Consider the following 25,105-nt stretch of genomic DNA (forward strand, 5'->3'; position numbering starts at 1 on the left):
TCGAAATCAACATAAAGGGGGGGTGTTCTTGGGTCAGACAATGGGGTATAAGATGTGGAAAATTTTCATCAGACGAGGTGTTTTAAATGTACACAAATGTACACCAAATGGGTTTGACATGTCAAATAAACAGTTTTTTTTTTCTTTTTGCTAGGTCTGTAGGAGAATCATCCAAATACCATGGGGTCAATGTACTCAATATCGTTAAAATGTCATTTGTCATTCGTTATATACCACTTGCTAAAACATGATGGGTAGCTAGCTCTAGTCACTTGAACCTTTTGGCAAGAACGGTATGATGGGTTGAGATTGAAAAATGAAGGAATGAAGAAAAAAACCCAGAAAGAATTGGAATATGCATTGCCTATATGGCTGACCGCCAGGATGGCGTTGATTTGTATTCCCAAAAAGAATAGAAAAAGGGCAATGTTCAGCAGGTGTTGGTGTATCAAAGTTCCTCTTTCTCATAGAAGAGATAGTAGGCCTATAGAACTCATTTAGCGAGTGTGGACTTGACCCTGCTTATACGTAGATTGATATTCATACAGCGATTGCATGAAGAACCTGCTTTTAGAAAGCAAATTAAGGTCATGCTAATATCAGGCATATTCTTTCAATAAAGTGTAATACCACAAAATGTTAAAGTTGACTTTTATTGCAATAAATACTGTCATGTCATAAAACAGAAAGATGTACATTTTATTACAAACGTACATGAAATAAGAAAAGTATGAGATCTACGTGAAATTTACTTTTATTTAGGAATGATTGATATTATAGTCACAGTCAAACGTATAACTCACATCACAAAATAATCTCCTCCTTACTATCAGTGTACTAATTTTTATTATTTTTTTAATTTTAAGAAGAAATATAAGGAATAGGTTCATTGTATTCAACTCCAGTAATTATAAAAGCATTTGGATATCCTCACATTAATAGCCTGTAAGGGAATGAGACGGTATAGTTGCTTAGTAATAAACATGATTTTTATAACGATATTTAATGTGCAAGTAAAAGAGATACTTGACGAAATCGTCGCCTTTGAATTTGAAGTGAAAATAACAAAGAAGAAATTACATCCTTCACATTGCATTATTCGGTGTATCCATCTACAATAATGGCGACGATGATTTTCCAATACTGGCTCATCATAAAAAGACAAACAAACAAAAAATAAACGTCGGGAGAGATAATGGTAAATGCATATAGTAGTGATCGATGTATCTGTTTCGAAAACTGTTTTGAAAGTATGACATTTCACATTAAATGTCATCTGCAATAGCTTTTTTTTTTCTGTGCCACTCCACTGACTTTGGTCTTTTTGTTAAGGCAGCCTATATAGGAAATGGTAATTATGCAGCTTCCGTTGAACGCACAAGGCAGCTCATGCACGACATCTGTTGTGTATAGACATCATCAATCTGAGTCAGTTAGATCATTGCCTAAGAAAATACAACACACAATATTAGAATATTGCCTCTTGCCTTCACAATGTTTCATAATCCGTTACTCTTTGTAAGTTTGATTCTAGTTCCACTGTCATGGTAATATCACACACAGTGTAATAGGTAATAAAACGGTACTAATTACAGTACAATGATGATCCTTGATACTCTTTATATTCTTGCTTTAACTACTTTTTCCCTTTATATTGTATGATAATGAATTAATTTGATGCTACTGATGAGTACTGTAATACCTTTTAATAAATAAATCTACGAGTATTTCAGAGGACATTGTTCCTCTAATAGTAAATTGCTCGGGCGATTCAAAATTTCGTGGATCCACGGTTGATTATCATATTTCGTTCCTTTTATATTTTAGAGTAATTTTCCATCAGATCTGCCCTATGTGCCTTGTGGAGAGTAATTAGAGGCTTTACACCCTGGCCAAGCAGTGTCAAACTAAAACTGCCATACGTGCCATCTCCCTTATAGCACGTGTTTGACATCCATGTTTAAAATGTCATCCGTCTTTGGTCACAGTATCCGAGCGACATGCAGTTGGGGCTGGCCAAACTAATAAATCACTTTTCACCTTCGCCATACCCTCGAGTCGTGTCTGGATTGATATCTCTTCTTCGACATGTCATTTCCTTTTGTTCATTTTTTTTCTTTCGCACACTATTTCTTCTGCTCCTGCTTTCTTTCTCTCGGCCTACCCTTCTCCTTCTCCTCCTCCTCCTCCTCCGTCTTCATCGTCAACTTCAACATCGACATCATCGACATCATCATAATCATCGACATCGTCATAATCATCATCATTATTCGCAGCAGCAGCAGCAGCAGCAGCACATCTTTCTTCCTTAATAGTTCAAATTTTCTTCCACCATAATCTTCTCTATGTTCTACTTCTAGTTCTACTCCTCCTTCTTCCTATAGTTTGCTTACTTTTCTTCTTCTTACACCTATCATTCCTTATCTACATTCCCTATTATGATCAAAATTATAAATTCATTCTAAAGTTCATCTAGTGATGAATCGTTTTTGTGAGTCGTTGCTGTGACATTGCAAATTTAACTTATATTACATATTTGGAAAAACTCGTGAAATAAAAGCGACGAGCGAAGCGAAACATACAATAGCCAAGTTTTCGTTAGAGGTGTCTAGATTCGAATGTCCCCCCCTCCCTTGCATGCCTTGTTACTACGTGTATTCATGTTTGTGATTGCCAAAACATTTGAAGAAATTCTTCGTAGATTAATATAACAAAAACCCAATAGAGACTTCATTGACATCAGATTTCGTCAACTCATTCGATTTACATACTGTGTCGTTATGGTCGACAATACTCTCAATGAGAATTAGGAAATACCACCACGATCTTTCTCTTTTTAAAGCAATGTAAACGAAAATATCTCTGTTTTGTTTCGTTTTATTCTAACCTAATGTTAGAAAAGCCAATAGAACAGAAAGTACATTTCCTGTCACTTTGGGACAAAATCTGAAAATTTCTATATCTCACAAAAAACATTGCAGTGAAATCGAGGGTGGAAAGTTTGTGCACTGAATGTGAGAATGCGTCAGCAGATTTCTGTTCTGGGCAACCCATGATGTTATATACCACAGGGTGCTACTTCCTTCAACATTTTGCCCGAAATCGTGATGTGGTTTACGCAACACACATATTAAGCTTCTAGCTTTTTGCCAAATATAACCATGCTCCGAATGAAACGAGTTTATTGACTTTAACCGAGCAGGTTGTGTTCTCCAATTTGCATATAATGCACCACGTCTCTTCTGGCGCATTTGTTTAGTCCGCATAACGCGGCAACAATTCGTCGATTGTTTAATTGCATTGAGTCTGTAACATCGGATCACGAACTGTTAGTATCGAAATAGAACGAACATTGAGGAGAGTTCGCAAGCCCTATGACCTAGTTATCGTACGTCCTCTCTCTTCTGTTTCAGAGTCATCCTACCTCAAATAATTGCGGATAAGTACAGAGGTGTTGATCACAGAGGTGGAGAAATGGGATGGTAGTAGAAACAAGTGTGCATCATGCGCATGGTTCATGTTTTGGTATAGAGTCCTCACTAATTTTAGGAGATGGTCTGTTATGAACAGTCTGGCAAATCCCGTTCCTTCAGTAGACTTGAACATTGTTATGGTTTTCGTGAGCACTTCACACTGGAAGAGCATGCATACTCACGTACTGATTCAACGATATTCAATGATTAGATAAACAGTAGTATATCGATCACTGTTGATCAAAAAAGCGGTTAAAGGAGCCAACACTAAAGCAGCATTACCAACAAAGGGACGAGACAGGTGGTCGAGCAGTTCGATGATTTGGTGATGACGATAATATCGATCACTGTGGATAAAAAAGGCGGTTTTCAAGGACAAACACAAAAGCAGCAATATTGTCACCAATGGACAAGACATGAAAGTGGTGGAACATTTTGAAAGACAAATCGGTAAAATCAATGATTTGGTGATGGATGATGCGCACGGGGTATCATATTTATTGATTATAGAGCGACCCACTGATTCAGCTGTTTTAAGTCAATTAAATCACGCAATAACTGATTTGTTTAATTTGGCGAAAAAAGAATAAAAAAGACTGAATACAGTAACCTTGCACATCTGACTAATTAGAAATAAGAACATTACTCGAGTAATGATTAACCAATGGCCATCAAATAGAGCTGCACTTTTCTGAAGAGAATCGGCAAATATTGACCCAAAACTTTGCGTGGATATGTTCCTTTGACCTTCGCGGGGATGCTCGCATGTGGTGACGTCGCGGATCGTCGCCAGTGTGAACAGGAAACTGTATCGGTTTGGTCGAAAAGCAGGTTTGTTGTCAGAAGCAGTTGGGTCACGTGGCCATTCAAGCACCTCTCCATTCCGAACAAGCCTGAGTAAATTTCACCACGAGTAGTGTTCTCACGACCAATGTAACAGTCGTTTGTTTTGTCATCCTCGAAGTCAATCTTAAGATTTTTTTTTTCTTTCGGTTTTTGAGCTTCAGCATTAGTTGCAGTTTAGGATGCCCAGCTGGTTGAAGACAAGTTTTCATTGCCTTTATATACTCCAAATATCATTTTTTTTTTTTTTGTGACAAGACTTACTATGATTTTCATTCTTATGAAATGCTGAAAACAACAGTGAGAATGAAATGACCATAATGATGATGATGATGATGATGTTGATAACGATAATAGCACTAGTGGTGCTAGTAAAATAATAATGATAATAACTATAATAGTAATAATGATAATAGTAATAATGATAATAGTAATAATAATGATGATAATAATAATAATAATAATAATGATAATAATAATACTAATGATGATAATAATAATAATAATGATAATGATGATGATAATAATAATAATAGTAATAATAACAATTATTATTATTATTATTATTATCATTATTATAATAACAAAATGAGAATAATGAGAATAATTATAATATCAACAATGATATTGATATTGATAATTTTGAAAATAATGATGATAACATGGTCTTATTTACTTATGGTAGCCTCTTCAGTGCAAGTGCTGCTCCAGAAGGCCCTGATTGTCATTACCCTGTCATTTCCTTTCTCTTTCTTTTCACACCTGGGTTAAAGGGATAGTACAGTTTTGGTTGAGATGAGAAATAAGCTTTCGAATTTTTGCAAGATACCAAGAAAGCACTTATGATATAGCACAGAGCATACCATTTTAAGAGGAATTCAAAGTTTATTTGATGAAAATCGGGTTTGGAATAACTGAAACATCCAAAAACAAAGTAAAACAAAGAGATCGTTACAAAGTGTGGGTCCCACACTTTATTAGAATCGTTCTTTTTTGGATATCTCAGCCATTTCAAAACCAATTTTTATCAAATAAACGTTGAATTCCTCATAAAACTGCATGCTCTTTCATATTTTATATGAGATTTCTCATTATCTCACCTACAAATGTTAGAAACCTGAAATTAGGTCTCAACCAGAACTGTACGATTCCTTTAAGATACCCATCATTGGTAAAACGTAAGCACTTAGCAGGACTCGAACTCGGGACAGTCATTTGAGCGTCGTGAGTGTTATCTACTATGCCACAGTGCCTCCCCCCACCCAGCGATGATGAAAAATCTGACTAATATGATAACAACAATGATTTCCCTTACTAAGAATTGTTACTAAACATTCAACATGTTTTCATTTTTCCAGCGTAATGGAAGCGCATTGACATCACCTCTTTCAGAAAGCATAATGACATAATGTCAGTATAAAAGAACTCGAAGAAATATGTATACCGGTAGTTTTTTTTTTTAAATTTCTTTTAATATAAACATTCAATTATTGTTGTAGTCTTTTAGCCAGTGATCATGGCACTTGAACATAACGGAAACTTTACGACTTTATAATTTTTGAACGGAGTACCCGATTTTCCTCAACTACAATATTGTGAATACTATACTGTAACTGATCCCCGTTGATCCCCATGTATATTTGAGGTAAAATTTCCTTCGAGAGTATACGCTATATCAACAAGGGTGATTGCATGTAAATACAGGCGTGTACCGATGATAATGTTATTGTAATCGGCGTTCAAGAGAGCTGCTGATTTCAAGAATGATAAAGGTTACCTGTCTTGACGATCATATCAAAAGGATGTAGTGATCAGGAAAATAACACAATATAATGAGATAAGCTAGAGCACATTAAGGGACAATGTAGTAAGCCATGAGATCGATCGATTGCTCGATCAATCGATGGATAGATAGATAGATAGATAGACACATAGATAGATAGATAGATAGATAGATAGGTAGATAGATAGATAAATAGATAGAACATAGACAGGTATCTATAGATCGATTGGTAGAATATAGACTAACAGATATAGATAGATAGATAGATAGATAGATAGATAGATAGATAGATAGATAGATAGATAAACAGATGGATGGATAGATAGATAGATAGATAGATAGATAGATAGATATCTAGACAGATGGTTTGATAGGACATAGATAGCCATTTTTAAGAGACAGAATTGTATAGAAGCAATGAAAATGGGAGAAATAATTCAAAGTAATCGATCGTCTTGAATGTCTGAGAGTGATATAACCTGATGTGTCAGTATATACGGTCCATACAGCGAAGACCCGTAAGAATGTTTCTCAAATGTTTTGGGTCACCATTGAGATCAATAACGATCAGTTTCTCAATAAGAAGAGAATGCTTTAAACAAAACACAATTAAAGGAGATTACACTCTCAAGATGAAGTAGCTTCCTTAATTCTTGAAGACATACACTGCAACATATATGAGAACGTCCCTGAATGAGTTGTAATTTGACTTTTCCACCTAGAAGTTTTTGATCACAAAGCGCGGAGACATACTTCCTTGGAGATATCTCATGGCATATAGGGTTTTTACCCGTTTGCAGTACGAGACCAGCGAGAAGTGCAGGGTCTTCGTCCCTCTATCTATCGCCAGCTCCAGCCCGATAGCACAGCGCTGATATGCGGCCATAGTCACGTGAGGTCGGAGAGAAAGATATGGGCAATTGTATCAGATTGAATTGTATAATTGTATCAGAATCATGACTCGGATATCTGTTTACTTGCGAATATCGTACAAACCTATTAGCAATGGCAACCTATTGTTCGAAATAGAAAATCAATTTAATTAACATAAAGCTGAAGATATATTCTGTAACAAACTCTATAAACTGATGTAATACCAAAAACGGTATATTTGCGATAGAAGAAGCAACAACATGAAATGAAATCATGACGAAGTCACTCTAAGATTTACTTCTTAATAAGTGGAACGAAAAGGCAGACGTATTTTCATACAAAATAGATACGTTGAAAAAGGAAAAAAGGAATCACTCACAAAATGTGGGAACATGAACTTGAGCAAAAGCCGTTATTTTGTCACTGTCGACACGCCAACTGCGATAGCTCTTTCTTTGCCACATTTTTTTCTTCCATTTGTTTGAAATGAAAAAAAATCTTTGTTGAAGTGTATGGCGGTGAGAGATTGATTGAAACATTAAAAAGGAGATGTTGATTTAGTGTATTATCTTTAAAGTAAAGTTGAATATAATAATTGGTTTGCCCAGTGTTCTGATGCTTGAATATTTTTTTTTTCCAGTTGGGTTTCGTTTTGATCTTTTCCTATTTCGCTAACTTTCTCATTGCGTAAACATTCATTACCATTGTGGTGAGACAAATATGAGGAAAGACAAAACATGAAAAACGAATAGAAAGACTGTGGAAAGCTGAACACAACTGTAACAATGAACAGCACGTTATCTAGGACATATAGGAATAAGTTGTCGATGAAGGGAAAAGCACCCGTTGAGGGCGCGACGGAGAATAACTGAAGGATCCTGTCTAGAATTAATACAGTACAGATGCGAAAATTTTCAGAACCCCTCTACCGTGCTGAAGTCACTTGGAAGTAATTAGACTTTGCCAAAGTAAAACGATGAAAGTTATATGATTTCGAAGTTTGGCATGTTTTCATTCAGCTGTGATCATGGTCTCACATTCATGACTATCATCAGAGGTGATAATCGTCTCATATCTCACCCACTAGTATTTCGGCCTACACATACTAAAAACAGCTTCAGAGTCGATAATTCATCAGCAACTGTACAACCCTTTCCTCTTGCGAGCTACCCTTGCTGGTTTTCTACCACAAGACAACAAGTGATGTAAATTATCTTAATCTTTCCTTTTTATTTACCGCTTAAAAAAGAGATGTAGCGAAGATTTGAATGTAAGGCATGGGAGTCTTGTAAATCCATGGCATCGTTACCTCATCTTATGTGTATTATGTATTCGGTCCTAGCATCACTATCTCTCCAAAATATGAAATTTAGAATGAAAATACAAATTTAGAAACTCTGTCATTTCCTTATCGTATGAAACTCAGTTTATGTGACAGTGCATTATTATTATTATTATTATTGTTATTATTATTATCATTATTATTATTATTATTATTATCATTATTATCATTACTATTATCATTTAGATCCACATTGAATACAATAAATGAACAATGGATAAACTGTAGATATTTGTTTCAGGTTTGACCTACAACAGAACTGTTGTTCGAACACAGGTTTGTATCCAATAATATAATGTATGTAGGTATGTTTAATGTCATCAAAACCTACTTTGTTGCAGTCAATGTTCCTTATCGTTTTTACAATGTATTTTTTTTTTACAGCAAAGGTTGTAATTCGTCCCTTTGCCAAAGTCATACGGATATCTTATAAACATTACCTATCAATCTCAGAATGTAGGAGTAGCAGGCTATGTCGGCTTTGATTTTTAAAAGGCATCGATGTTGTTGAAATAGTAGTGTGTAATTCTGTTTTATGATTATATTACATGAAATTTCATGAAATTCGTAATAATGTAAAGGCCTTTATGATCTTTAGGCCTATCGCGAAATGTGTCCTAAATATCATTGTCACTATTTTCTATTAAGTTTTAGCATCAGCAGGATTAACATGCTCATCAATAAACATGTTAGTGTTGCTGTGGTATTAATAGTATACTTACCACTAAGTTTATTGTCATGGGCTTCATCGTCATCTTACCTTGTGTATATCGATTAATAACGGGTATGGCAGAATCTTTTTCGTAAAAATAGTTTCGAATGTTTGCTTTTCAGATTGGAAGAATCTTCATCGGTCGACCACACCAAGCGATAAATTTGTCCTGAGAAGAGGAGTGCGTCTTTGAGATTTATGTGATCACGCAGGATTAGAAATCCCATATAAGCCACTCCTCCCCCCCCCCCCCCCCCCCAACCAACACCGCCACCAATACACCTGCAGTGGCTTACTGCAACTTGTGCACAACACAGCGAAAGAAAATGCAGGTAAAGACTAGTGTCTTGCTGTCTTGGCTGCTACTACTACTACCTAACACGTTTGACACGCTTCGGTAAGCAGACCAATCACATTCCGTGAAAAGTCAGCCAGGTGACTACACACAACGCACACATACACATTCACACACACAAACACACACATACATCAGCTCTCCTCCCAACGGGCTAGCCTCGAAGTCGTGAAATTGAACATCACAAACTTTATCGCCTGGTCCTGCTAGAAGAGTCGCAACTGGTCCGCTGTTGGTGCGTCGATAGTCGGAAGTTTTCTAGTTTCACTGTCAAAACTCAAATGATTAGGCTACCGAATAGAGATATATCGCTTGCGGGTTAGTATTCATCACAAACCTTTTTTGACCAGCTCATGGATCCTTTGACGCTGACGTTCTGTTTCAATTCTTCGAATTTATTTGATCGTTTCGTTTATACCTTCAGCAACCAATCATTGGTGGAGTGAAAAGACGTGGTTGTAAACTTCGGAAAAGCGATTTTGTGTGCAGTAGCGACACGTTTGTACATTGACGTGATTTCTTGATTTTTGCAACTTCTTTTCTTCAATCAGCTTCGCAATTCATGGAACAGAGTGCCACCCTTTGGGCGAGCTCGGACGAAGCTAGACCCGCCAAACTCTCCCCGTATCAACCTTGTCTAGACCAAGCTGTGGAAGGATCGTTCTCAGATAATAATAACAATAATAACAACAACAATCTCAAAGAAAGTGTGCGCAGGGCAAGCGAGAGCGAGGTTGACCTCCATCACGAAGTCGTGTTAGAGCGGGGAATTGTACACCGTGAAAACGAGCGCCAAATCGACGACGCGGCTGAGAAGGACGTCGATAAACACAGCGAGAGTAGCGGGCCCAGTCCCCTTAGCGAGGTGAAGACTGAACCCCAGGGGACGTCGGACAGTGAGCTCGTGAAACACGAGCCGCAGTCGCCGACTTCGTATCATCAACACCACAACCATCATCATCACTCAGAGCTGATTGTAAACCAGCAGTCCCAGGCCCAGAGCAGTGTCGGTGGATCGCCCCGTGAGTTGTGGGCCAGATATCACGAAGCGAAGCGTGGTATGCCGCATCAAGTCGGCTTGAGCCACTTCCAGTCTGAGCAACAACAACAACAGGGGCAACAGCCAAACAACCTTCTCCTGCCTAAAGAAGACGTCGAAGTCTTCTTCAGTAACCTGGACAAGAACTCGGTTTCTGGACTTCACCAGTCCTACCTTCACCCACAGTATCATTTCCCTGCCGATTCACCAATGTATCAGAGCGCGAGTATATCCCTGCAGAGCACCGCCCAGCCGACGGTGTCGCCCGGTGGGATGGTGTCACAGGCGGCCTACGAGGGGTCCTACATCCACTCATCCTCCAACCCCGTCTACGTCCCAACCACGAGGCCGCCTTTCTCGGGAATGCCCCATCCACAGTACATTCAGCACATCCCCGCCGTCTCGAGCCCCAGCCAGAATGCATCGGTCATCCAAGGCAACGCCCATGCCGCCGCAGCCGTGTGGAGCCCACAGACCGACGGAGGGGTAGCCGTCGGGGCAGACTCCCATCATAGAGGTTACTCCTTCCCGACGAGTCCATCGATGACCACGGCTAGTAGCCCGTTATCAGGCAGACACCCCGGCACCACGCCCAACGGCTTGACCGGCTACTCTCCCTACATGAGCTCCGATTTGTCCTCGTGGTCCGCCTTCGATGGCTCAGTTCTCCACTCCAACATGGCGAGAGGCAGCGGGAATATTGGCAGCAGACGACCAACAGGTAAGTTCCCTCACTAATTTAAGTAACCGTGATCATTTTAATCATGTATAATCAATAGAACAACTGTCACTCGGTGCATGGTGGAGAGGGAGACCCAGGAAAGTTGTGATGAATACTATCATATACGTCAAGAGTTGACACAGGGTGATTTGCACACTATTCGATTTTTGTTGTAACAATCTTAAGAATGTACAAATGTTAAATAGTGCTAGATTTCTGACGAATGTGTCTGATTACAATTCATCATCAACCTTGATCAATTTATTTGTGTATCAAAATTTTCAAGTGCTAGTGCCAAAACATTTTCAAATTTCTTTTCTGAAATCTCTCTCTTCTGAAAAGTTTTCATATTCTTTGTCAAGTTTCTTCAAAAATAAACGGATATTTCAAATAAAGTTAAGGCACTCTGAATAGCTTACACTACGTACCTTCATTCTTGGATTATGTTCACGTCAAGATTAATCAGATTAACTTTCGAGATGGTTTAGAGAGTAATATAACGTACATCAAAGCAATAATGAAGTACATTGTTGTATGTATGAAAGAAGTAACCCAAGTCTTGTGGTTTGGTCCAAGGCCCGATAAGATTTCTGTCATTCCATCAACAATCATGTTTCCTTTCATGTGGAACGGTACAGATATACACCCAGGAAATTCATGCCACGCGCGTGATGACTGTCTTGTTATGTGTTTTTTTTTCTTCCCCCGCCAGTCCTTCCGTCCAGTTCTGTAACTCTAAATTTACTCTAGTAGGAAAAACACTTTAAAAACAAAAAGTTGCGGTCGCGGTCCCAGCATTTCTTATTAAACAATGATTCGGCAATCAAACCAGTATCGCGCTTCCAAATTCTCGTTTCCAACTCTTCAGAGATAATAGTGTAACTGACGGAGTGCAACCTTCCTCGATGGTAAAAGAAAGGTAAAGGTGAAGGAAAAAACACCAAAAAGCTATTTAGAGTATAAAAAAGACGATGGCGAAAGAGGATAAAACGAGGAAGAAGACCAGCAATGAGGAAGTAGACAAATAGGAAAGAGGAAAGAGAAGAAAGGGAGAAAGGAGAGAGGGAAAGAAGAAGAAGAAGAAGAGGATGAAGGAGGAAGAGGAGGGAGCAAGTGAGCAAGAGAAAAAAAAAACATTATAAAACGGAGGTGGCAAGTAACTCCACTATCATGACTATCCCATCTTCTTGCCACTGCACGAAGCACTGGTGGTATCTTGTTGTGGCTGATGAAACTCAAAACAAGATAGATAGTTGACTGAGATTTGTTCTGGTCGCCATGGCAACAGTGTTCGGGTGTCGTCTTGCAGCTCTATTCGCAGCGCGGGTGAACGAACGAGAATGATCTCAGAGCAAGATGTGTTGTAACAAGTTAAAGAAACATTAGGCGATCATTTACTGAGTCCGTTCCTGAATAAATCTGGAGCTATGATGGAGACTCAAGATCGTGGTACATTTAATTCAATTCGCACATTTAAATCGATTTGGTGTTCGAAAACGTAGAGATGTTTACCAGAAAGAAAACAATGTTCCTCGTCGCCACTTTAGCATGGTTATTGATATTTCTATTTTTCTAGAGAGTACCCCTACCTCATTCTCAAACGAAACTTTGCATAAACTGTTCAGCCCTCGAATACTGCTTATGTTATTTGGCTTGCAAGACGTAAAGTCGCGGTCAACCTGAAAACATCAGATCGAGGGCGCGCTCTACAGTGAACCCATCTATGTTCTTTCAGAATGATTATTGACGCTGCTCCTGATCGGATCATCATCAAAAACCTGCAGAACTACATAAAATTAAAAGGCACACTTTGGCTGGAACCCTCACTCAACTTTTAAACGGAATGACAATCGAGTTCAAACCCTTAGTGCAATAGTATTGGGTGATATTTTGATACAGGGTACCTTTGATGTGGGGATATAAAGTTCCATTCGTCACCTCTTTTCTCTTTTTTAGATGTCTCCATTTTCTATTTTATCAAAGCGCAGTTCAGTCATGGAGACCATAAAATCTACTTTTATTGTGAAAAGAAAGGAAGAATCGCATGGACATCTAATCGAATACTTTGGGACAGGATTCGTATGACACTGCACAAAAAGCCGAGCATGTTAAGTACTTCATTATTGAATAGACTTTGTAAAACTTTTTTTTTTTTCAATTCGGTCCACTCCGTAGGAAAATGATAGAGTGAAATTAATGTTCTTTTAAAAACCCGTTGTTTGTGAGTGTATCTCTCTTTGATTGTCTGTGTGAGGAGGCATTTTGGGGTATGAGGCGGTTAATTGACTTTCTTGGAGAGAAAAATCAACCCTTTTTTGATACGTGAACGCACCACGATCATTAAAAGCATGCTAGCGAGATTTCACACGTGACGGTAACAGCAAATAATCATCAGTATTGAGATTTCGCTATTATCTAATCTTGATGATGCATGTGAAAATGCAGTAAATACTGTTTCTCAAAGTGTTCTTTCTTTTGCTCGGCCACATCATCCAGTTCCAATTTACGTCGTCTCGAAAAGTCTAATGTCGTCATTCCGTTAACTCCTACACTCTTTCCCGCTCGAAAAGAAGAAGAAGAAGAAGGAGAAAAAAAGAAGAAGAAGAAGAAGAAGAAGAAGAAGAAGAAGAAGAAGGAGAAGAAGAAAAAGAAAAAGTTTGCTGAGAAAGGGTACGGCTACGTGCCAGCCCGTCCAAACCAAAGTCCAATTTAGGGGTAATTATAATTCAAACATTTGAGAATGAATAAACCTATTAATCTTATTCATTTGCAACTCTCAAAATGATTGTACAAATTAATGTGCATTTTGCACGCGAATTAGGCCAAAGTGATCTTGAGAAAATGGTAGATTCCAAAGATCGCTCAGTGAAGACAATGACGCGTATACACGAAGATGATTTCAGATTGGGTAAATGGGCGGAGTCATCTCTTCATTTGACCAATTAGAAAAACAGCAACAACAACCCACTGTTGCCATGGTATGTGCAAGGGGGAGGGGGGCAAAGCGTAGTTTCATGGACGTCAGTTAATTAACCTCGTTAACACGAAAATGTAACAAAAACTGCTTTACCTCGTGTGTTCAAATCAGACAACTTTTTTTTTTTTTTTTACTTAGACGATCGTATATTTAGTCAAAATAATTGTCGATTCTAAACGAAGTCAAAAGTTTTAGTCAAGAAGCTAATTGTTGATTGTAAACGAAGTCAAAAGTTGTTGGCGGTGGTTTCATGATCTATATACTTACTACAGGGAGATACTTGGATTTCTGTCTAGGTCCGAGTTCACACATCTACAAAGAAATTTGTATTGTAGCTCTGATCGCAGGGAACTCAAACTTTGAATATTCAGCATAATGCCTTATCATTATGTGTACGCTGATTTCATCCTCCCCCAAGAAGAATAAAACAACAGCAACAACAACAACAATAACAACAACAACAACAACAACAACGACAAAACTATAAAAACTTCTTCGTTTTGTCCAAAATGTAACACAGGAGTCATCCCGTAACTTGCGTGAAAATTGGGCCTAAATGCAAAGCACACTTTGTTTGATCATGACTTTTCTACATTTGTTTTGAATTACCGTGGCATTTGACGAGTTTATGACTAGGCCGTTCTCGATTGCTTGCTCTCTGCATTCCTAGAGTAAAGTACCATGAACTGTATCTTAATATCGTCTACAGACTTTTATCGGTAAATTTTGTATATACATCAGCGTACTATCAACATAATATCTCTATAATTATGACCGCACAATTTGCCTACAATCTCGCATTGAGATAACATGCGATTTATCGGTCTGGCTGAATTAAATTGGGCTTTGGTGCTGGCGGATTTCCCCCTGTACTATCCCTATAGTCGTATAAACGTGGGGGAACGAATGACGACTTAATAGTTGATTCGTTTCGCTGTTTCACTCGCAAGTCTTTTGATACTGTATTGAAGTATAGACTGATATTATTTCTCAGGCATGACGAATCTTAACCAAACCCATAATACTTCTGCATGTGATCCAAGCATGGGAGAAAGAATTCCTTCATTGCAAAATGCAGCGAGAAGTGATTTGGTTCATAATTAAAGTCTGATAGAATTACTATACGAATGTACAATTTTATTGGATATTTGGGTTTGAGTTCATGATTATATTGATTTGGTGAAGTGATACAGTAACTACCTTATTGAAGTGCTTTATCTATTTTTATTATGATATCATATTCACTAATTAAAAAATATTTTGATTGCCATAATATCTTGTTATCACAATCACTGCCATCATGATAATCGTAATAGTCAGTATCATATTGATTTGATAATCTCATCCAACATAATGAGGACACTGCTTTTGACTAATTTCATTATTTTTTGTTAAGAATTCATTCATTCATTCATTCATTCATTCATTCATTCATTTTTTTAAAAATATTTGTCCAGGGCGTAAAACTTTGACTTCATTTTCTCGTCATTCCAATTCTATCAACTCTCTTGCCGCAACGAATGTTAACAAGGAATTTTAGGCATGATAATGTGAAGACCACCATTCATATAGAGACTGACAAAGTACTGGAAATCTGAGAGGTATACCGGGTGAGGTATATATTGAGTTGTGGGATGACCATGATGTTAGCGTGTCAAGAGTCAAAGCGCACGAACTCAAACACGCGGCCACTCGAGGGCGATTGTGTACATACGTGTCGGCTGCTTTGCTTTGATGGCGATGTATCGATGTTCATCAGGTAAACGTCATAAACCCCTTTGCCAATTGTGACTGAACTTGATGTTTTACTAGCGGCAAAGTTTAACGTATGGAGTCGCTCGCGCCGTCGTAAACATGAGAACAACAATGCCGCGACATAAATACTGGTGTATTCTGTGCGAATGGCGGTGAGTGTCATAAAGTTATAGCAAGCGGATTGAACATGGGGATTACTCACAGAGACTTAAGGATCGCAGAACAATAGGAAAGGCTGGGTGCCCTGTATAGTAAAAACAAGGAGGTATCACCACATAACCTCAGTGGTAAAAACAAATTGGCCAAAAAAAAAAAAAAGTGACTCTCTGCACACCGGTGGTTTGCGAGCTGCCGTCATCAGAGGACGAGACATGTAATTAGTCAATTTACGATGAAGTGCGAAGCTGGTTCTTCTGCGGGTTTAATGGAGTCATGTCTTGTAGTTTCATGGATACTCCTTAAAAAGTTGTTGAACTTTGTTGTCTATTCTTGTCTAAAGACAATTCAGTGAACAAAGAAACACTAGAAATGTTTAGAAAAAAAAGTTGTCACTTTCCTGATAAATATGAACAAACTCCACCGAGCTAGTGAACTGCTTCCGAAATGGTGTAGTCAGTATATATTCTAACTCCACTGACTGTCCACAGACAGAAATGGTGTTGTAAATCCTCTCAGTCATATATTGCTCAATAAGAAAAACACAGTTCTTCTTATTACTTATTACGGTCTATATCAAGCGCATATTAAAAAAAAGCTTTTCAAATGAACTCGAATTTATTCAACATTTTCAAATTTTGCATATTCTGGTCATCTATTGTCTTTTTGTTGCCGTGATATCATTCATGATAACTTTTTCCTCTCTTTGTCATATCAGAAAGAAAAAAAAAGATATAAGTGACCATATACCTAATATTAAGATACATAAGTCTTAAGTAGTGTGAAGTAGTAACACTGTGCTTATTGTACTGGTTATACAGGAGATTAGCAAACTAATAATCAGGTATAGGAGTTGTTGATAAAGTAGGGCCTAAACTGGCGATGTCGTGTTACAGTGTTTGCTGTGGTACATGACGGTGTGTACTTATTAAATGCTTTTGAACGTACTATTTGTCTTTATTTGATTGATCAAGTGGGAATTAAGTAGTACTTCTTTTCAGAATTAGCCAAAGTATGCCAAAGTCTTGGCAGTACATGCATGCAAAGGGATGTGGGTGTTTAATTTTACCACGAGGCTCATGAGGTGAGCGTTGCAGCGACCTACCCGAGACCTTACCGTCATAACACAGGCATAATGCACTCCCAACTTGCCCAAGCGAGCTTTATTCTGTCCATGCACTCTACGCGAGTCATTGACGTATTGGGTTATATCTCTGTTTAGATACGGAGCATATACAGTATTATCTTTATCGCAAAACTGTGAACCGTTGCCCAAGATTACAGGCCATGATAATTTTGTGTCGAGCATAAACATTATTGCGCCTCCTGCGCTCTTGGACCGGGATTTACCGTGTTGGAGGCCTGTTCGGTGAAACCATGGAGCTAGATGGTGTAACGAAGTTTCTCGCGACCTCTGCCGGTCGAACTGCTCATGTGAGATCACTATGAGAAGTCTAAACATGGAATCACTTTCATTATTTTCTGAGTCTAGTGTCACTTCAGGCGAAGACCTATGAATTAAAATGCAAGGAGACACCATACTGCAGTTGACTTCAATGAATAGATTGACAATAGGGGTCAACATTCCATAACCGTCCCATTTCCATTTTGTAGGTCCGATTTTAACTGGAAGGTAACTTGGACGTAGCGTGGAATTACACTTAAATCTGAATACAAAAGACATGTTCCTTAACTTGATTTATCTTGAAATCAGGTACTATATTGGTCTCGAAACATCGATACATAAGGGCTAGGAATGAATAGATTCTTCCAGATGAGAGGTTGGCATGGAATTCTACGTTTCTTCAAACCGAAAATGTGTCAAAATGTCAGTTTCAGGGTAGTCGAAGTTCAAGTGGCACTATAAGATATATATACAGTATCTTTCTCTCATTTTATGATATTAATCAAAGGAAGAAAAGTGAACTTTAATGAACTTAGGAAGTTCTGAGGATCTAGTAGTAGAGATTTCTGACTGACAAAATGCTTTAGAGAAAATCTTGATAACATCATAGTTTGAGTTTCGGAAATTCTAATTTCCGAAATTGAACAAATTGTTATGAGTTTGAGAGAAAGTAAGTAAATATCGAATTGATTACTAAGATTATCAGGTGTTAACATCATCATTTGTTACTACAGTATAATGACATGAAATTACATTTTGTAGACGAGCGTTCTTTAATTGATATATCATTGTTGTAAATGAGATCATATAATTTAACGCTATAATTATGTTGTTCGACAGAGAGTGAAACATGTAGTGTTCACCAAATAGTTTAGATAACAATGTCAACTACCTCTGGTAGTGTGATATTTCAGCTTGCTGATTATCTATGGAAATTATGCACTTGTTCTGTGCTACCAGAATGGGAGTGAGATGTTATTTCGTGCACCGATTGACTCGAAAACAAATGTGTTTTATATCGAATCGATTGATGATAACACTTAAGGCATGAAGACAATAATGATCGGTATGAAAAAGCTATTTTTTTTTTCCTAAATTAAAACATAGCGATTTCATCCTCTTTTTCCTGAAACTTTTTTTGTTATTAGTTTGTAGATTTCATTTATTAAGGCGTGAATGATCCTAAGCGTATGGGAACGACAAGTCCAACGGCACTGCGATGTGTATAATATATTTCCTCATACACTATACAGTACATTATGATATACCTTCAATCGTCCAAAATTGCACTTCCCGTTTTCTGTACAGCCGTATTCTAACTTTATCATTTGGAACTTTCTATCAAAACCCACGGACCGTCTGCAACTTTGGTCCAGAACGATTTCATCTCATCAACATGAGTGTTTTGATAAACATTTTGTTCGGGTATGGGACGGACAGGAACTTCATCAAAGCACTTGTGCATCGTTTGATTTCCACCCCCGTGGTTTGCCACCGATATTGCCACCTACCCGTAGTAGGCCTAAACTCCTATTTCCTTTATTGACCGGACCTTCTCAAACAGGACTTCACATACCAGCACTTTTTACTCAATTTTGTCCATCGGCTTCCTCTTAGAAGCCAAGTCCACTATAGCTCACCGGAAATGACAGCTAAACTTGAGAGATGACGATTTGGACCTTGCAGGTGCAACACTGGTCCATGATGGCTCATTTTATGATTACACGTCTATTTGCCCTGTGTTTTACCATGGACCTACATGGTTTTACATAGCCTTTCAAACTGCAGGCACCTCCCCTCGTATACGCCAGCCAACAACAACCTGGGACCATAAAACCGAAGTCCTGCTGGTGCTAAACATCGAAACGCATTAAATCCATAAAAAAGGGTTTACAGGATGTCCCACCGAGTTTCCATCGTAAGGGTAAAATGATCAAAAAAGTGCCAATATCATTTATATGAGCTGAATTGTAGCACCAATTTTCCCATACTCATGATTAAAAAAATTCAGAAAGAATTCCCAAAGTGTAAAGTAATGAGTTTAATCTAAATGTTTGAAACTTTATTCATCCAGCGGGGGATTGATTAATCAAAATTACACGACAAAAGCATTGCATTCCTTGTTATACTTAAAACCATTTTGCCTCAGTCCCAAATGTCGATATTCCATTTCATTAAAATACGTCTATACCTGATTATCCAATAGAAAAAATTCCTTATATCATTTACATAGCTTGACCACGTCTGCGGAACCGTTTGTTCGTCAACATCGTGTAGATTTGTTATTGCGTTGAAACAGTGGTCAACTGGATAGTAAGGAGTGAGCTCACTAATGAAATAAGTCTATATCAAAGCACAAATAATTTCGGTAACATTGCAGCTAATAGTAATAGAGAGAGAAAAAAAGACACGGACAAACGCCTGAATTTGAGTAAGCAATCATCCAGGAACCAGAAAGTGTGTCGTTAACAAATTGTGCTTTGTGGGTCTCTTTGTCGTTGCCTGTTAACATGGTTAACATGACACCCATGTGAGGTCATTTCATTCAGGAACCTCTCTTTGAAATAGAAAGTTATAATCAGTATTCAATGCAAAATCGAAGAGAAATGTTCAGTACCGTGCGTGCCTTCTTCTGACCGATTGTTGCGTGCAGGAGGCCTCTGTTTCTTGTATCTGATCTCTCTTGCTGTGATTCGTCATTCATCATTAAGATAGTTACCTAAATAAGCTGGAAATTAATTTTCCTTAAGTCTTACTCGTCATTTTGGTTCACTCAATCTAGAAAGGAGCTTTCTGACACCTCGATCTGAGTTCATTTTGTTACTGTCACACAAGACCATAAGAGAAGTAGAGAAAAAGAGAAATGGAAAGAAATAGCAGAACATCGCAAAGCTCTAGCCATCGTCTTTATTTAACTCGGAATAGGACTGAATTAATCACTTCAAAAAATCAGTGTTTTTAACTTTGTTGTCGATCAGGCCCGTAGAAGCCTCGATTCTATTAACCAAATGGATAGAGGCGACCAGGAAAAGAACTACACCAGGGAGGTGGCACCTCTCTGACTACACAGTGTAGTTCCATTTTGTACGGATGTAGAGGAATGGTGAGAAGAAAAAGAAGAAGAAGAAGAAGAAATACCAAGTGTTAACAATTAATACGAGAACGACAGGGATGTTGACATTTCGTCACACTGTGAGCATTAGTGTCCCCTTCTGTTTCGGCTTGAGTAAATATTGAATAACCCCCAGATTTTGGTCCAAGGGGTAATTTATAAACTTCACACTGATCCTCCTCGGAGAAGGATGTCCGTTGTGGTGAAGAGCTCAACCAGCCCCAGTCCACTATTAACCGGATCTGTGTTTTGTCGAGGCGGTGCCATTAAACACTCTATAAATCCATACAAGGTGTAGAGGTGGATAGAAGCGGGAAATCTCTTTTGGAAATCGGAGAACCAAAATGTTTGGCGTTGTCTTTCCCTTCCTGGGCAGTTCTTCCTCTATTTCGCAAGTTTGTCTGTTACGATATGTGCACCTTCTCCTCTCTTCCTTCACCTTCTCTCTCTCCCTCCCTCTCTCTCTCTCTCTCTCTCTCGTTCTCTTTTCTTCCATTGTACTCCATCTCCCTCTTTCTATGCAATCATGGGATTAATTTGCTGTTTTAGTCGTCTTTTCTTTCTCTTCTTCTTGATCGATGACAGTCTCAGCCGCGATTGCAAATTCGAAAGATAAAGTCACTTTAGTCAACTTGAAATTAATTGATTTTATGCGTTAAGATGCAAAATAAAGACAATGGAAAAGTAAATAAACGAATGAAAAATGAATGTATGAATGCTATTAAAAAAAAAGAATACTACAAGTGTATTTGCCTGAATATAGAAACAAGGGACTTTGGGAAGATGTTAGCGATCATTACGCAGGTTTGATTTTGCGTTGTCATTTCTTTTTCTTTGCACAAGGGTTAGATATATTATTTACCATTGGGAGCAGTGGTTAGTGAGTTTAAAAAAATGTTCAAGTTATCACATTTGATGCATATGTGAAGGTTAGTTGTATCGTAAAACTTCATAACTCATACCATATAAAAATTCTGCAACTAAAGCCTAAAATATAAGGAGATATCACTATTTTTTCTCAATAAACCATTACTGTATACGGCTTATTCTAGAAACAATTTCATCATAACTGTTGTTCACATTTTGTATATTTAATAGTACTTATTGAGTAGCATTTTTACATTGGTTATTTCTATACCTAACTCACATTTTAGAACTATTTTGAAGCACTAAATCTGGGTTTCTGTTTCATTTGCGAATAATGAATAATGCCTTTAAAGTCAACGAGTGTATAGGGATCGAGATTCCACGAGCATGACACAAAGGTGCAATTTGTATGTGCTCGTGATTGTTTTCCCTCTGGAGTGTGGAGGGAGGACAGGCGAGGATGACATGAAGAAAAAACTTTCAAAACTGATCTGTCTTTCCAGAGAAACCTCACCCACATTACGGCATGACATGATCACTGTGTTTCTGTATTCATAACCAGGGAGCGATGGTTCGCTTGTAAAAGGAAACCATGCTACTCCCAAACCACATAGCGCAAAATTACGTTTTATTTTATTAGTCGCTCTGAACCAGTGGGTTAGGCAGGTGTTGACAAGGAATAGCCAGATAACTGTCAACCACCGAAAGTTCGCTTTTGACCATTAGAGAAGCGTTATATTATGGTTCAGTCGTTTGGATCATACTGCATTGTTCTCTTACTTATACTTTGATACAATGTGGCATTCAAAGGGTGGCGAAGTCTTGTCTGTTTAATAAAATCATGGTGTGTCCTCCGACATTCTGATATTCCATACTTGAGAAACTCTTTAGGTCTAGTTGCCTATTTTAACCATGCAATTTCAACGTTCATTCGTTCTACATCTGTCTGTCCATAACCATTGTATTCTTTGTCCTTTGGCTTCTGCATAGCATACCCTCATTTTTCTCCAAAAATATATATATAAGCCCCAGCGTCTTGATCGGAGACTGTGGATGTTGTAAGTCTGCAATCGACAAGTTACGATCATCAGTGGACATGTTTGACGTCCCATACAGCTTGAATTTGTCCTCCGCTAAACAATCGGTCTTCGGGAACAATAATTCTATATCTGAGGTCGTAATCCTGTGTGTATCGCAGTATTGGTGACTTCATAACAATCTGTGCAAATATTGAAAATAGAGAGATAATTGTTGGGGCGATGAGTAGCAAATCCTGTGTGGTACTCCATGTCATTTCTTTGACGCCTGAACCCACTCGTGGCCATCAGTAAGGAAGCACTGGCAGCTCGAGTAAATCATACAGAAATGATGCGTCTGTTTCGCGCGCTCGCTTGTGTTTTTAGAAATCAGGTTGTGACGTGGAGAGTTATTAGCAAGAGGCTTAAAAATACACACGTTTATCAAACAATGAACAGTGATAAAGAGCCGATCAAGTTAATTTCCCCTCCCTCCCCCCCCCCCCCATCAATTGCAGATCAGTCTTGGTGGTAAAAGGCATTATTAATACCTCTACAGATGAAACAAAAACCCAGCTTTGGTGCTTCAAAATAGTTCTAAAATGTGAGTTAGGAATAGAAACAACCAATGTAAAAATGTTGATCAGTACAAACAAGCATCGTTGAATATACAAACTGTGAACAATAGTTATAATATTTTTTTTTCTAGAATAAACCGTCTACGTATACATTTATGGTTTATTGAGAAAAGTGGTCATATATCCTTTTATTGTTGGCTTTATTGCGAAATTTTCATATCGAAGGATGTTTTGTAATACAACTGACGTCCACATATGTATAAAAAATGTGATAACTCGAACATTTTTAAATCATTGCTCCCAATGGTAAACAATACCTTTATTTGCAATCTGTGTGTGTGTGTGTGTGTATGTGTGTGCATGTGTGTGCATGTGTGTGTGTGTGTGTTTCTTTTTCAGTGGTTCATCAGTAACGCTCTTTGCAAATAGCGTCAAGTACTAATGAGAATAGTGATAAGAATATTAGGAGTAATAATGATAATGCGAGAAATAATAATGATAATAAAAATGACGCTGATGGAAATTGTGATATAATGAATATATGGTCCTATTTACCCGAAGTTATTGAAGATACGGAAACTCCTTAAAGACAACCTACTTATATCATTCTGCTAATATCCTCTCAAATTTACTACAGGTTTGGAACAAGTTTTGCTTTCAAATTATTCAAGAAAGATAACTTATTATTTTTCTCAAAGATCAAAAAAGCGACTACGCACAGTTCTTAATCCTGCAAATATTGTCCGTATTCTGGAAGTCAGTCTGCGAAAATAAGACTCATGTAGTATAACCAAGGAGGTACTAGTACCTCCTTGGTATAACAGTGTATTAGTAAATGAAAGAAAGATATTATTCAGAGAGCTGAAGGTTCAGATGCGAGTTAATTTGTAGAGGGAGACAAAGTGAAGAAACTCGCATCTGAGTGTATTAGCACTTGCATCAATTTCTCTAATTGATGCGCTCGGTAACATAACCACAACTTACTTTAACAAAAAACAAGACACCCATTTGTGGTGTAGTGAAATTCAGGAAGATACAGAGGTGTAAGCTGTATAAGCCTATAGATACATATAATACTAATAGATGCTATTAGTATGTGAGAGGTAGACCTAGTCTGGCCAATCAGCATGGTGCAGTCACTGTGGATTATCATGTAATTGTTAAGTCTGCTGTGTAGAGAGGAAGTGAGGATGTTCAATTCTCAAGTGTTTGTATGTTCCTATGTGTAACGATGAGTTGCCGTAGCAGACGATCAAAGGATCAATGCCAGGTTTAGGTTGATTCCCGCGTTATATCAGTTGCGCACAGGATAAGAACAAACAAAACGGCTTTTGTCGCGACCGAACATCTTCGCGGAAAGCCGAGCGGTGCATGCGCTCGTAAATCAAACCGACTGCCATTCGCTAATAATGTATACAGCGGTTTTACAAATGGCCGACCCCGACTTGAAAAGTTCAGCGTCCGTTTATTTGAAAAGTTGGCTAATATGCACGGAAGCGTACTTCGGTGCGAGCGCAGACCAGACGGCCGTGCAAGTTTTACTCGTCATATTTTACCCCCTCCCCGCTCTTTTGACAGTTACATTTGTAAGAAACGCTCCGTTTAAACGCCGTTTCGATTTCAGTGTTTGTTTATATCCAGCTAGAGAGAGCTAACAACTTTCAGAGACAGAAAGTGCCTCGTTTTTCTGTCTACACCTCCCAAAGACAGTCAATTTGTTCGCCTCTTTCAAGTCCAAAAGACACCAAGTTTTCCGAGGGGAAAATTATGGATCTTCATCTACGGAGGCTGGAAAAAAAAACGATGTGATTTATTCACGGCGTTAAATCCATGAGACACAAGCAGTAAAACACTCCAAAGCTGCACACGTAGATCCATAATTTTGAGTAATATGGATTTATGAATGAGTTTGTAAACATCTGTGCCATTAGGTTCTCGGACGTTCAAGTTGTTAACAGAAAACCGTGTTTATTCATTCTCCTGGGAAAAAAGAGGAAAATAATAAAAATTCTCTTTACGATCTCTCTAGCATGGAAGGTAACGATCAGGGTCCATGGAACACGTTTGCAGAGGGATAGAGGAATTCAGGATTGCCGTT

General features: G+C 38.1%; 1 protein-coding gene across 1 annotated transcript in view; it reads left to right on the plus strand.

Moving 5' to 3' along the window:
• The first annotated feature begins 9,815 nt into the window (after positions 1-9,815).
• Positions 9,816-25,105, plus strand: part of LOC139737759 (uncharacterized) — a 41,383-nt gene continuing 26,093 nt past the window's right edge. The window contains exon 1 of the mRNA XM_071648433.1: positions 9,816-11,141. Coding sequence (XP_071504534.1) covers positions 9,944-11,141 — 1,198 coding nt within the window. The 5' untranslated portion in view covers positions 9,816-9,943. The remainder of the gene's footprint in view (positions 11,142-25,105) is intronic.

This window comes from Diadema antillarum, unplaced genomic scaffold (assembly GCF_040938485.1).
Source record: "Diadema antillarum isolate AM-2024a unplaced genomic scaffold, OU_Dant_1.0 seq00000703_RagTag, whole genome shotgun sequence".
Lineage (NCBI taxonomy): Eukaryota > Metazoa > Echinodermata > Echinoidea > Diadematoida > Diadematidae > Diadema > Diadema antillarum.